We start from the raw sequence: 15,391 nt of genomic DNA on the forward strand, positions 1-15,391 counted from the left end.
ACGTCCCTTGCTCCCTGATATCGTAGTGCCCTGTTGGGTTTACGCTTATCCATGGCCCGCTGTGCTTGGGAATGGACGCTATTAGCATGGGAGGTTCTGATCCTGCGTTCCTGTGCCTAAGGTGCTATAGATGAACAGTAAAGATGATTTGTTTTGACCTCTTCCTCCAGTTCCCATATGTAACACCAGCGCCTCATGAACCAGTGAAGACGCTGCGAAGTCTGGTGAATATCCGGAAGGATTCCCTTCGCCTCGTTAGGTAAGCTTTTTTTGTTTGTTTTTTCCAGAAAGAAATCATATAATTAAACACTGTGTAGTAGTGTTTTTCCCTCTTCAAGTTTCCTGTGCAGTTAACAAGCCCCACATTCTTTTGAGGTTTGAGCCTGTCTTGGAGTCGTACCAATCGGAGCATTTTGGGAATTATTAGTTCTGCTCTTTATAGTTTAGCTTTTAAATGACGGCTGAAAGCGTTAAAGCAGCAGCATAATAACTTCCTTAAAAGATAACTGAACCAGTCCAAACGTGATGGGGAAGGTGATGCATGGGTTTGGCACCTCCTCTCTTGAAAGTGACCTTTATCTGATAAAAGTGAGATAAATTTCAGTAGAGTCAAAGTTGAGCATGCTGTCAAGTCCCTGGATAAGCATGACTTTCATTTCCTTCCTAGCTGATCTAGTTCACCCTTCAGCCTAGTTAAAATGTATTTCATAGTTGGGTGGGTGTTAATCTGATTAGGCTCTCTACTGCTGCTTCTGATGTAGCCATTGCAGTGACATTTCTCATAACTTGGTACTTGTGTGCTTTGAATCCCACTCATAGGTGTCTGTTGGGTGATGCCTAGGATTCTCCTCCTCCTCTTCTTTCACTGTCTGCTTGTTGTAGACTAGAAAATCGTTTGTAGTTCTGGTATAGATATGGTGCTGTCTGGTACCAGAAGGTGAGAGGTACTAACTAGGAGGTGGACACATGATGGCCTCAGGCACCTTAAAATCATGTTTCACAATGAAGCCTACTGGAGGAAGAGAAGATTAAACCACAGCAGAATCCAGTTGATAGCTGTGCGGTACTGAGAAGGCCCTGAAGACTTTGTAAAGACCTAGCAATAAAATGTCCACCTCTCTGTATGCTGAATCATATTGGATGATTCTTCATTTTGTCGGGAAGTCGCTGGGCTACTGTTCTGCTTTCTCTTTACCCAGTCCCAGCTCCAGTAAACAACAAGTTGATGTGATTTTATAGGGCCATAAGTACAGTGCTTTTGGTTTTGGTCTAGGCCTGAGTGCTGGGTGTGCAGTAAGTGGTGATAGAATTTGGTGCCTGCACCCCTCGGTGAGGGTAAAGCAATCGAGTGACAGCCATAAAATAGTTTTCACTTGTTTTTGCTAGCAGTGTCCCTTGTGTTTCTAATGGGGCAGGACTGAGCCTGGAAGATTTCTAAATAACATGGAGACAGGATGTGGCTTAGCAGCAACATAGTGATTCTCTATTGTGCATCTTGAAGGATGCTTTCTCAGTCGTGCATGGTGGGTAATACTGGCTCTGTAAGATGGGTGTTAGTTCAGTGTCCTGACCACGCTGCCACCTTCCCCTCTGCTGCCTCACTTTAGGCTAGAAGTGGTTCTGAAGAGAAGTAATAGGAGGACCTGTGGGAATGGAAAAGCTCCCTATGTAATTGCAAACTGTGAGCTGGACTAATGGATTCCAGCCCTAAACCGGTCTTCTGCTTGTAGGTAGGCATGTTTGTTTGCAAATAGGTTACGCTGTTTCTTCTCTAATATTTGCAGGTATAAGGATAATACAGACAGCCCAACCGAGGACAGTGCCAAGCCCAGAGTCTTGTACAGCCCAGAATTCACCTTTGATGCTGATGCTCGCGTTGCCATCACCATTAGCTGTCAGGCCAGTGAGGAGTTCATCAGTGGCGTGGCAGTGTGAGTCCTGTATTGGCATCGCATGAGTGAGGGGAGATTTTGTTTACTTGCTCAGTGTTTTTGTAATGAGAAAATGTTTTAAATGTTTCCTGAGGTAGACATTAGAGAACAGGGTTCCAAAGATAGCTTAACTAACTTGCAGTTTGTATTTTCCCTTGTGATAGAGATGGGGAAGCTTGGGACAGTTCTGTCAAAGTTCCTTTGGAAGAAATATACTGTGTTGATGCTGTATAAATATGTTCTTGGATGTGGCTGTTACTGCATCAAGGAAGCCTATGTTTTCCCTTTCTAAGCTTCCAAACCTTTTGTCCCCTAAGGCAGCAGCCTTGGCAAGTGAGCAGGCAGCAGCCTACTTCGTGACATTGCAGTAGTCCACTCTGCCTTCTTTCAGGGGCTCTGAAAGCGGCTCCTGCTGCGTTCTCAGCTTTGGGTACTAGGAGACCTAGAAATGTCCATAACATCCCCAGGAACTTGAGATTAGAGTTAAACCTGACATTATCAGTGATGCTATTGTGCCATCAAGGCAACCAAACTGAATTTACTTTCTTAGTCTTTTTTTTATCTTATTTTTCTCTCAGCCTTTCGATTTCGGAGTTTCCCAGCTAGTCTGGGTGGAGAGTCTCTTTCAGTTGCTCAGTGTAGCCAAAGGGATTCACGAGCAGCGCTGCCCTGAGGCTTGAGCTTCTGACCAGACTACGCTGTAGAATAGCAGGCTATCGGGCTTCTGTCTGCTGCTCTGCTGGCTGTCCTCTTATCTTTTGGCTGTTCAATGGGAATTACAGTACATGCACTTCACTGTGTCTCTGAATGTGCAAAGTTTTCCCACCAAAATTAACAAATGGGGAAAAGCATGTAGAGGTATAGCTTTGGGAATGCTTTCCAACATAGATTTGCACAAGAAGGTGAGTAGGGTACTTAAAATACTTACCGTTGAATGTTAAAGGGAGTTACAAGTGTAAATGAAACTCATTATTGTAGCAATATAAAAAAAAAGACATGTGCTTAAAGTGTGCTTACATGTGAATATCCTGTGGACAATTCAATGGCATGTATTGTAGCAATTTTCAAAAGCCCACTTACACGGGTAAAAGTGCATTTACACATGTAAAACCCAATTTGAAGCATGTAAATGCTTTTGAAAATCAGGCCCTTGTTGAGTACCTGCTATGCTTCAGTATGTTTATTTTGGGTTTTTTTCTACATATTGCAATTATTAATTTTATGTATATGATTCGTAAACCACTTCTTCCCAAAGGCTACAAGGTGGAGCACAATAAAAGCATGACGGGCAGTAGAGTTATCCAAAAGCTCTTAAAAATAACTAGGTTTTGTATTGCTTCTGGAATGCAGTGTCGTCCTCCAACAATCTGAGAGTCCGTGGTAAAGCATTCCAAGGATGGGGGTCCTTTGTTTTCGGTTTTCATTTTATTTTTCCTGGGACTTTATCAGTGTTTATGATGACAAAATAAAGAGGAGAAAAATCAGTCGAAAAGAATTACTTATCTTTGCACTGATCTTTCTCCTGTTTTTGTTTGACACACAGTGATAAATAAAAACTGAAAACAGAGGTCCCTATCCGTAGAGCTCGGCAAGTGGGACAGCATCTTGATAGGTGCCTTTGTGTGTCCTTGTTAATGTGTAACCTTAGGGTTGTGCTACTTACGTGAGGCAGTCAGAGGCCACACAATGCTGGCAAGGGCTCTGTTCCAAAAACTCCGTTTTTCCCCACCCAGCAGCAGGTTTCAGAGTAAAACCGAAGCAGTATGCCAGTGTGCTCGGTTACCACGAAACACTATGGTGTAGATTTCCAGAAATTAAGCAAGAAATGGACACGCACACAGAACGGTGTGGGTCCATGGGTTGGGGGTTTGTGTACGTGGAGGGGTTGAGAAGGCTGCTGTTTGTGAGTTGTGAGAGGGGTGTGCCCATCTTTCACCAGCTACTTGATTTTTAGTTTTTCTTTATTTCTTTATTTTTAATTTAAAATTGTTTCCCGCACCCTCCGAATAGTTTGGGGCAGGGTACAATGTCACATACTCAAGTTCAGACATGAAAATAACAGGTTACATGGGATTACAAAATATCTTCAAGAACTAAGTTCTGCTACCAAGCAAAAACAATAAACTGCGTACTGTGAAAGAGCAAAACATTGGTGAAGGGCAAAGTGTGTAATAGAGGGGGCCCTATGGAGAAGTGCTGAAGGTTTCCCTAAACAAGAAAGTCTGTAGTGCTTTCTTGAAGGTCTTAGGATCTTTTTGTGTTATCCGTTGCTGCCGGTAAGGGGCCGGCTGTATAGAAAGCCCCATCCCTGGTCTCAGTGAGAAGGAGCATCCAGAAGATTCGGACTACATGAATGGAGAATGATCTTTTAATGCAGGTGAAATCTAAGGGGAAGTGCCAGTATTTAATAAATTGTATTGCACTTGGCAGTGCACTGGAAGCCAGTGTAGTGAAAACAGGATGGGGTAATTTGTTCAGGCATTCTGCCAACTGTAAGAATACGTGCAGCGGCATTTTGAATGATTTCCATAGTTCTCAAAGCATAAGCCGGAAGTCCAACATATAGAGAACATATTGAGGGGTGACACAGCATTCATAACTTGGCACATCTTCACGAATGGATTTCAATAAGGGCATGCAGGGGCATTCATATTGGCAATATTCTAAGTAATTTCTAAGTAATTTCAGAGTGGGAAACAAAGGTAAAACAGTCCTATCTTATCTTACCCAGAGAGTTGTCAGGAAAACTGTGCTATCAGATCTCACATCCGGATAGGTATGGCATTGCCAAGTGAACTAGTCAAATAACGAGCTGTGGTGAGAGTTCTCTAGAATTATTCATAACGGAGGAAATTTGATTATACAAATATGATTTCTTTGATATTTAATCAATTAGTTTTTCTTCCTCTTCTCTCTCTCTCTGTCTGCCCCTCTTGGTTTTGGAATGGAGCATTTCACAGCCTCTACCTGCTTCCTAAAAATACCCAACCTGACCTGATGTGTGAGTGTTATTTTATTTTATTTTTTTACCTAAATTGGCTTCCCGACTTTCCATTCATTCTTTGAAGAATTATTCTGCCCCAGAAAGGTAGATAAATATGAGCCTCTCTTTACATAATTCTTTTCAATATTCTTCCCTGCTGGTGAAGTTATGTTTTCATCTGGCTGTTACCCTAATGGCTGCTATTCTGAGTGGTTGGCTGTTGCAGGAGTTACTTTCCTTCAGTCATTCTTTACATTTCTAAATTGTTAGTTTGCAAGTCCCCACTGACTTGCTGTCGTGGCCAGAAGTTGGTACCATGTTCTAGCCCAATGTACTTGTGTTGAAAACATAGAAATGACGGCAGAAGAAGACCAAACGGCCCATCCAGTCTGCCCAGCAAGCTTTCACACCTTTTTTTTTCTCATACTTAATCTGTTACTCTTGGCCCCCATCAGCAACCCCCTGGTTCCAGTTTCCCTCCACCCCTGCCATTGATGTAGAGAGCAGCGCTGGAGCTGCATCCAAGCGAAGCATCCAGCTCAATTGGTCAGGGGTAGCAACTGCTGCAATAAGCAAGTTACTCCTATGCTTATTTGTTTACCCAGCCTGTGTCATTCAGTCCTTGTTAGTTGTTGTCTGAATATAATTGCTTTTTTCTTTATTCCCCCTGCCGATGAAGCAGTGTGTTGCGCTGGATATGTATTCCCAGTGAAGTATCAGGCTTAATTGATTCAGGGTAGTAACTGCCGTAACAAGCAAGCTACTTCCATAATTGTTTGCCCAGACTTTGTAATTCATTCCTTGTTGGTTGTTGCCTGAATATAAATCCTCTTTTCCTCTTTCCCCCCCTGCCGTTGAAGCAGAGAGCTATGCTGGATATGCATTGAAGTGAAGCATCAGACTTATTTGGTTTGGGGTAGTAACCGCCACAACAAGCAAGCTACGCCCTGTTTTGTTTTGGTTTTTTTTTTTTGTGAATGCAAATCCTTTTTTTCCACATTTCCTCTTGCCGTTGAAGCATAGAGCAATGCTGGAGTTGCATTGACAGTGAGTATGTCTATGTTTATTGAATAAGGGTATTAATCTCCAGGTAGTAGCTGTAATTCCCGCAAACTACCCCATGCCTTTTCTCTTCATTCACATCCTTTAGACTTTATGGATCCACAGTATTTATCCCATGCCCCTTTGAAGTCCTTCACAGTTTTGGACTTCACCACTTCCTCCAGAAGGGTGTTCCAGGCATCCACCACCCTCTCCGTGAAGAAATACTTCCTGACATTGGTTCTTAGCCTTCCTCCCTGGAGTTTCAAATCGTGACCCTGGTTCTGCTGATTTTTTCCAACAGAAAAGGTTTGTCGTTGTCTTTAGATCATTAAAACCTTTCAAGTATCTGAAAGTCTGTATCATATCACCTCTGCTCCAACCTTTCCTCCAGGGTGTACATATTTAGATTCTTCAATATCTCCTCATAAGTCATTCGATGAAGACCCGCCACCTTTTTGGTCGCCCTTCTCTGGACCGCTTCCATCCTGTCTCTGCCCCTTCGGAGATACGGTGTCCAGAACTGAGCACAGTACTTCTAGGTGAGGCCTCACCAAGGACCTGTGCAAGGGGATAATCACTTCCCTTTTCTTGCTCGATATTCCTCTCTCTATGCAGCCCAGCATCCTTCTGGCTTTAGCTATCGCCTTGTCACATTGTTTTGCCGACTTCAGATCGTTAGACACTATCACCCCAAGGTCTCTCTCCTGCTCTGTGCACACCACCCCTTCCCCCCCCCCCCCCCCCCCCCCCATCGAACACTGTTCTTTCGGATTTCCACTCCCCATATGCATGACTCTGCACTTCTTGGCATTGAATCTCAGCTGCCATATCTTCGACCACTCTTCCAGCTTCCTTAAATCCCATCTCATTCTCTCCACTCCTTCTGGCGTGTCCACTCTATTGCAGATCTTAGTGTCATCTGCAAAAAGACAAACTTTACCTTCTATCCCGTCCTCAATGTCGCTCACAAAGATATTGAACCAGACCGGTCCCAGCACCGATCCTTGCGGCACGCCACTTAAAACCGCTCTCTCTTTAGAGTAAGTTCCATTTACCATCACACATTGTCTTCTGTCCGTCAACCAGTTTGCAATCCAGGCCACCTCCTTGGCACTCACTCCTAAGCTTCTCATTTTATTCACCAGCCTCCTATACGGGACCGTATCAAAAGCTTTGCTAAAATCCAAGTAGATGACATTGAGAGCTCTTCCTTGATCCAATTCCTTAGTTGCCCAATCAAAAAAGGCGATCAGATTTGTCTGACAGGACCTTCCCTTGGTGAAACCATGCTGCCTCTGGTCCATCAATTCTGCTGCTTGTAGATAGTTCACAATTCTTTCCTTCAGCAGTGACTCCAATATCTTTCCCACAACCGAGATGAGGCTAACCGGCCTGTAGTTTCCAGCCTCTTGTTTGCTCCTCCTCTTGTGAAGCAGGACCACCGTCGCTCTTCTCCAATCATGCTTCATTATTCTGTGCCGGGTGCCATTGAAGGTACCAAGTGATGTAGCTGCATTGTTGAAATTCTGTTCTACCCTATGTGGTATTTTTAGCTCTTAATGTCCCTAAATAGCGATTAGAACCAGCAATGAAGAGAAAAATAGGTGTTTAAATAAGAAACAATGAGCAAGCAGATGAGCTGAGCGGCACTGCACTCCAGATTCAGCGGAAGCTGTTTGGTAGTTGACTAAGACCCAAAAAAGATGGTATTGGCAAGGACAGATGCAGCAGCGAGCAGAGCTGTGCCAAGAACATTGGCCCAAATTACCAAAAGGGACCTGTAGAAATTAAGGACACGAAAATAATTAGATCAGACATTTCAGCTGCCCCCTTTGACTTGAAGGAAGACATCAGATCTTGGCACAAAATGACATTCATATCGGGAAGCAGACTGATTCAGCAGCAGAGGTTGTTGTTATAAGAAGATGAAAGCCATGGAGGAAAAGGTGAGAAATCTCTGACAGACATGAGGTAAGGATAGGCAGAGGTAGAATAGTATAGGTGGCAATTTTCAATCCCAAGTAGCTGCAAAGTCTGTGGGTACATTGTACCCTGGGAACTAGGTAGCAAAGTTTTTTTTGTATTCCTTGTTCTGATGGCACTTTTCCTTTGCCATTTTTTTCAAAGATATTTTTGTACTCTTAACTGCTGGCTGAATAAAAACAAACTGGCTTTAAATATACAAAAGACCTCCCTTTTATGGGTTGGGAAAAAGCCCCCTAAAGATGATTGACAAATCCTGGTTTATGAAGGGTTTTTCAGTGGCAATTTCTTTAGAGGCCAGAAATCTGGCAGTAATTTTAAACTCCAAGTTGAGCTTTAAAGCACAAATTAAGCAAGTTGCTAGGGTAGCTTTCTTTAAATTAAAAATGTTGAGGCTACTGAAATTCCTGTTACCAGTGGAGCAATTTAAAACAGGCAAGTCCCGGTCTTTGGACAGCGAGATTATTGTAATAGCTTTGAGGGCAATAGAAGAACCAAATCCGGGTATTGCAATTCATACAGAATGCAGCTGGTAAGCTGCTTATAGGTACCAAGAACTGAGAGCACATCTCCACAGTGCTGCAGGGTTTGCATGAACTCCCTGAAAAGTGGCGATAATAAATGCCTTCCTTTAGAGAGTTCTTGTTCGCTAGTTAAGCTAGCTACATGTGATCTGAATTGAATCTGTTAACTGTTGTGGCTTTGCGTGAATGTAAACTCGTGCCAGAGCTTTTTCGTATATTACTCGAACATTATGGATTGCTGTGCCAGGGATGAAAAAGATTTAAAATCTTTTTGAAAAAGGGTCAAGGCATATTTTATTTAAGCTTTTGCAAATTATATGGTAATTTAGCTTTTCTGCGGTCATATTGAGATGTTTTACATTTTCATATGATGTTTGCCTATGTATTTTGTTTGCCTTCTATTATTCATGTACACAGAGTAATCCGCATTGAACAATAAGGTGGAGGAGGCAGAATATAAAAATGTTTTGAATAAAAGGGACATTATCCAGGCCGTTTCCCTTGGATTTTGCAACTGCTTTTTGACTGGGCAAAACTTTGCTGGAAGACCAGCCTGACATGCACACAGTTTCCCATGCCCACACTCTCCCCACCCTTCAGTCCGGCTAAAGGTGCATCTGCTTTTAGCCAGGCAGGTAGAGGGCACTTTTCAGATGGTCCAGTTGCCCCCATAATATCCTGTGTTGCATGTTTACAAATCATTTTTTATTTCTCCGATTGTAGCCTTTCTTGAACTATTTGCTTTTTTTTTTTTTTTTTGAGGAAGTTAATCAGTGTTTTACAAACAAGATCATATAACTGACTAGCCATTTGTTGGCCTTTCAGATGGTGTGGTGGACTCTCTCCAGCTCCCTGTGGTCACCATGATCACAACTAATTTCCATTCTTAACAGGCCCGGGAAAGAGAGGCCATGGAACCTGATTTACCCCCTCGCGTCTATAAAAGGTCTTTCAGGAGCATGGTTAAGGCAAAGTAAAAGAGCAGTCTGGAGAGTCTCCTACTGACTCCATTGGTGTGGGCAGTATGTTTGACCGACGCTTGCACTGCTGCTGCTTGTCGAGGATCAGCGTATATAAGGGAAGACTCATTATTGATGTATGTTTGTTCTAATTGTGAGGTCTTACATTAGTGCACAGTTCTCAATGGCTAAATTGGTACTGGAGAGAACTAGAATTTATCTACATTGATAGCCTTTTTTGGACAAGCATAAGAGATCAAAAGACCCTGTGTGTTCTTGAAAACTCATGTACTGCATCATTTGATCTCTTTTGTTGGTCTAAGAAAAGGTGTCATAAAGTCTAATCTTTTCACTAAAATCAGAGTAGGAGGGATGCTAGGGTCTGTATTCAGCATTACTTTGTTACACAGTTCTTTGTTGAGAGCTCTCCTGGATTACTGTGTCCAGTTCTGGAGGTGGTCCAGGGAAGGGCTACTAAAATGATGTGGAGTTTGCATTTAAAGCGCTGTGAGATGAGACTTAAAGATCTAAGTAAAAATACCCAAGGGGGAGTGACTGGAGATGTGACAGACATTCAGATACCTGAAAAGTCCTAATAATGCACAAGAAGTAAGTCTTTCTTTTTTCAATGGAAAGGACTTGTATCTGTGGCTCCAAAGCCTCAGGAGCAAGATCAGGAAGTACTTTTTCAAGGAAAGGATAAGGGATGTGTGGAACACCCTCCCAGAGGAGGTAGTGGAGATCAAAAAGGCTTCAAAAAGACATGTGGTCAATGAGAGGATTGTTAGTTAAAAGTGAACGAGAGAGAGGGAGGAGGCAAGATCAAGCAACTCTTCAGGCTATTGGAGTAATCAGGCTGGTATCAGCAGGCTGCAATTGAGAATAAAGATGAAGAAAAAGTATGATAGCCAGGCTGGTCTAGCAATGCTACTGATGAGTGCCCCAGCTGGGTCAGTCTGGCAGTCAACTGGACGGCAAAACATACGAGTAGGATCCTGACAGTTAAATAGAGAAATGTAATAGGACATGTGACATGACAATTGTTAAACTTTCACTTTAATTTGCATTGGGTTGGTGGTGGCAGCTTACCATTGGGAAAAACCATGGTGGGAACTAAGAGGCTGGATGTATGTTAGTGGCTATTTAGATTATACAGTAAGCAGGGAGGCATGCTGTGTATGAACTTAATAGGGGATCTTGTATGCTCATCTACTCAAGATGGTGTGGTACAGAGGGGAAGATAAAAAATTGCCTTGGATAAGGGGAGAGATCTTACAACAGTTGGACTGAATAGCTGGCAGCTGGGATATGTCCTTGCAGTGTGGACAGACTGAATAGTTTTCTGCCTCTCTTCATACAAGCAGCAGTACTGTTATTGGAAGATGTGCCGCTTAACAGATAAAGATTAGAATGATCTTTTATTTTATTATTGTGTAAGTTTGCATTAGATTCTGTTTTTTTTTCCAGTAGCCATTTTTATATAGCTATGTTCTTGGTTAGGTTGAAAGAAGACAAAAGGTCCAATGAGTCTAACCTTTTGATTGATTGTCTCAGGAATAGGCACACTAGGGGGCGGATTTTCAGAGCCCTGCTCGCGTAAATCCGCCCAAAACCGGGCGGATTTACGCGAGCAGGGCCCTGCGCGCCGGGAAGCCTATTTTACATAGGCCTCCCGGCGCGCGCAGAGCCCCGGGACTCGCGTACGTCCCGGGGTTCTCGGAGGGGGGCGTGTCGGGGGGCGGGGCCGGAGCGCGCGGCGTTGCGGGGGCGTGTCGGCAGCGTTTTGGGGGCGGGTACGGGGCGTGGCTACGGCCCGGGGGCGTGGCCGCGCCCTCCGTACCCGCCCCCAGGTCGCGGCCCGGCGCGCAGCAGGCCCGCTGGCGCGCGGGGATTTACGTCTCCCTCCGGGAGGCGTAAATCCCCCGACAAAGGTAAGGGGGGGGTGTAGACAGGGCCGGGTGGGTGGGTTAGGTAGGGGAAGGGAGGGTAAGGTGAGGGGAGGGCAAAGGAAAGTTCCCTCCGAGGCCGCTCCGATTTCGGAGCGGCCTTGGAGGGAACGGGGGTAGGCTGCGCGGCTCGGCGCGCGCAGGCTATACGAAATCGATAGCCTTGCGCGCGCCGATCCAGGATTTTAGCCGATACGCGCGACTACGCGCGTATCTACTAAAATCCAGCGTACTTTTGTTTGCGCCTGGAGCGCAAACAAAAGTAGGCTGTTCGCGCTCGTTTGAAAATCTACCCCTAGGCCTATTCCGGGGGGGGGGGGGCAGCAGGCCTGGTGAAGATCTGCTGCTTCTCAGCTGTGCTGAAGCTCACTCAGCAGAGGACAGCCCTCCATATCCTGCTCCAGCCTTTCCCCTCCTAGTACAGAGCACAAGAGGGGAAGAATGAGGCTAGAAGGGACAGAGCAAAGAAAAACTTCTCTGTTCCCTATTACAGCACCAGAACCACCACTACCACACGTGCCCTGTCATCCTGTGCTGGGAACAAAGAAAAGCCCTGCTCCATAATCCAGCTCCTCTCCTCTTATCAGGGGAGGAGATGAGCCTGAAGCAGACAGAGCAGAGCAAAGAACACTGTGCCTTGTTGTCCCTTGTTTGGGGGGAGGGGATCAGGGAGTTGGGGTGATAGCCTAGGGGTGGCAAAATCCTAAAGCCGTCCAAAGTTCATGACTCTATGCTAATCCAAGGGAAGGTGCAAAAGCACCTCGAGGATAACTTTCAAACAACTGCGTGCTGCAGCATATGTGCGTGTATATGGCCACATGTAGTTTTACCATAGTGTATTTTATAACCCATGCATATGATGTGTGTTATAAAATACGCATCTCTCTACCCTGCAACATGTGTGTATGCAGGCTTATGCACAAATGCATGCAATGCCTTGAAAGAGTGTATATTAATCATTGAATGTGTCCTTTTCCTACCTATTAAAAAAAATATTCATGTGTATATTTTACATGTGAAAATAAAGTAGGATTTGCATTTATCTCAGTTTTACGCATGTAAGTCGGTGTATTTTAAAACATGCACGGGTCAAGGAAATTACCAGTTTTACCAGTTAGTCCACCAGTTCGCCCAGTCCTTCTACAGGACATTGAGATCCTCCTGCTTTTTCAACCCGAACTCCCTCCAGTTCACCCAGACCTCCCATCTAGTCAGTACTGCACAATAAACAACTTTAATATCACTTACGCCAGATTAAATAGCAGGTATAACGTTATGCAAGTAAATTGGTAAATCTAGACCACCCCTTTTTTAAGCGCGTGTACGTACGCGTGAAAGAGAAAATACTTATGTATATATATGCTGTTGTTTACGTGTGTGAACTTTTTGAAAATCCACCCCTAAGCCGGCATCCGATTCTGCAGCACTGAAAAAAATGTCTTCCTCACCCCGAGTATGATGATTGGTTCAGAATCGCTGGAGTAACACTTCCCATACAGTCATGTCCACCAGTCTCTCGTCTCTGAAAATGAATTACGGTGACATTCATTGCCCAGTAACTAGACTAGATCAGTTCCATGTATTCCACATTCACAGTCCTTGTACTGTAAAATGGCAGAAGACATTACTGCATCACTAAAACATCTCTAAGACCCCATCTAAAAATTCTCTGTGTGGCTCACTGCCCAGTTAGCTTTGAGGAGGGGGTGGGGAGACATTTAACTGCGTCTGAGTGAAATGAGTCTGGGCAGCCTGCAAGACTGCCCTAACTTCTGCTGGGATTCATTCAGTATGTGCTGCACATTACAATGACTTTATTTACATGTATTGTATCTAGTGAAATGCCACAGAGTACAAAGGTACCAAAAATGAACCATGAACCTTGACCCACATTCATCTGCTTTCTCACAGATTCCCTGCTTCCTTTGCTCTGGGTGCTTGGAATAAATATGCAGTTTTTAAAAAAAAAAAAAACTCAAACCCACTTCCTGTACATAACAACATTATTAGACAGTGACCAGGAGGTTGTGTCGTAAGCATGGCGTACACAGCTTGAGCTTCTTACAACTGTTTATACTGAGAACTGCAGAAAGGTAGATATATTTTTTTTATTATGCAATTTTCAGAAACCTTGAAGAAGATTTTCGAAAAATAAATTGAAGTACAATAAGCAATATAGAAAAAGACAGAGGAAATTCACCTCATGTTACTTCCTAGTGAGCACAGTATTGAAGGGAAGATACAACACAGAAAATTGCAGGAGCTTATTTTTGTATAAAGAACCGAATAATCCTAGTGTTACTTCTCCTAATTTTAGCAAATATTACTTATTCATAATTACATACAAGTTGTCAGGCATAGCCATCTTAGAGCACCTTCTGTTATCACTGCTTTGGGTCACAAAAAGCGTGTCTGTTGTTAAAATATCTAATCGGGCACACGTAAGAATGCTGTAGAAGAAATTCCACGCCCAGCAAATCTCTTGCTTTTCCCTTAGCTTGCATTGCTTTAGAAATATCCAGAAAAACCCAAATGATATGGTCTAGAAATCCCATCTCAGGTATGAAAAAAGAGCCACAAGGACCAATACCAGTTGGAACCAAGAGCAAAGGAAATCAGAAGGTTTGCATGATATTGTGTAAGATTTAAACTGTCCATAAACAGCTCCCCATCAGCACATTTATTTATTTTATTTGCTGATTTTGTATACCGTCTGGTGGAACCATTACAATGGTATTCTTTAATCTCTGCATGCTGTGCGTCTTGCCCAGCAAATAATGTGCCTCTGCTGGTAATTCCAGTATTTCAGCATTTCCACAGGACCAAGAAGAGATTTTGGAAAATGTAGGCGTCTGGACTGGTTTTCTAGTGCTTCCAGCGTGTCGTGAATGATTAGAATATCTTTAGTTACTGCTGACCTGGTAACCTTGCTGGTCTATCAAATCCAGCTTTTCAGAATGTTTCTTCAGAGTCTCTTCCTGGGTCTGAACCTTGATAGATATCTCTATAGAAAAAGTTTTTAAGTCAGAGTTCACAACCAATCTTTCAAGGATGGTGATAGCCATGAAAATAGCCTCTAGCATGTAAGTCTGTGGCCTCTGAAGGCAGCTTACTCATTGTAATAGCCTGAAGAGAAGAGTATCACCTTCCTGGGGAAGGCTGCTATGATTGATTCTCTTCCCACCACAACCCCCATGGTGCTGTCAGATCATGGACAAGCCCAACTTGCACCCTTCTTGTCCTTTCCCCAAACAGAGGCCGGAACTGTCTAAAGTCTCCCCTTCGAAATGCGTGCCAGCTGCCTGAACTATTAGTGTCAATGGCTCATCTGAAAGTTTGGTGTTCATCATGCTACCTGGGCCAGGATTGCATTCTCTCTTCTGGGCTGAGTGATTACACTTAACTTGAAAAAGTAAACAACTGATTAATGTTTACTCGTTCCACTCTACTCATTATTTTATAGATCTTTTATCATATCTTCCTCAGTCCTCTCTTCTCCCAGCTGATGAGTCCTAACCTCTTTAGCCTTTCATCATAAGGGAATCATTCCATCCCCTTTATCAGTTTGGTTGCCCTGCGCTCTGTACCATTTATAATTCTGCTCTATCTTTTTTGAGATGTGGTGACTAGAACTGTACACACTACTCAAGATGAAGTCGTACCATGGAGCAATACAGAGGCATTATCATATTCTAGCAAGTAAATCATTTAAAACAAATCGAAGAAAATTTTTTCACTCAGTGCATAGTTAAGCTTTGGAATTCATTGTCAGAGGATGTGGTTACAGCAGTTAATGTAGCTGGGTTTTAAAAAGATTTGGATAATTTCCTAGAGGAAAAATCCATAAACTGTTTTTAATTATTAAGCAGTAGTAGCTTGAGATTTATTTAATGTTTGGGATCTTGCCAGGTTTTTGTGATTTGGATTGGCCACTGTTGGAAACAGGATGATGGGCTTCTTGGACCTTTGGTCTGACCCATTATGGCATGTCTTATGTTTTTATGTTCTACTTTATTCTTCA

The 15,391-nt window shown here is 43.4% G+C and overlaps 1 protein-coding gene across 3 annotated transcripts in view; it reads left to right on the plus strand.

Moving 5' to 3' along the window:
* Positions 1 to 15,391, plus strand: part of MGRN1 (mahogunin ring finger 1) — a 117,556-nt gene that overhangs the window by 12,064 nt on the left and 90,101 nt on the right. For all 3 annotated transcript variants that reach the window (XM_029576330.1, XM_029576333.1, XM_029576332.1), the window contains exons 3-4: positions 171 to 259; positions 1,785 to 1,931. In XM_029576330.1, coding sequence (XP_029432190.1) covers positions 171 to 259; positions 1,785 to 1,931 — 236 coding nt within the window. The remainder of the gene's footprint in view (positions 1 to 170; positions 260 to 1,784; positions 1,932 to 15,391) is intronic.

This window comes from Rhinatrema bivittatum, chromosome 14 (assembly GCF_901001135.1).
Source record: "Rhinatrema bivittatum chromosome 14, aRhiBiv1.1, whole genome shotgun sequence".
NCBI lineage: Eukaryota > Metazoa > Chordata > Amphibia > Gymnophiona > Rhinatrematidae > Rhinatrema > Rhinatrema bivittatum.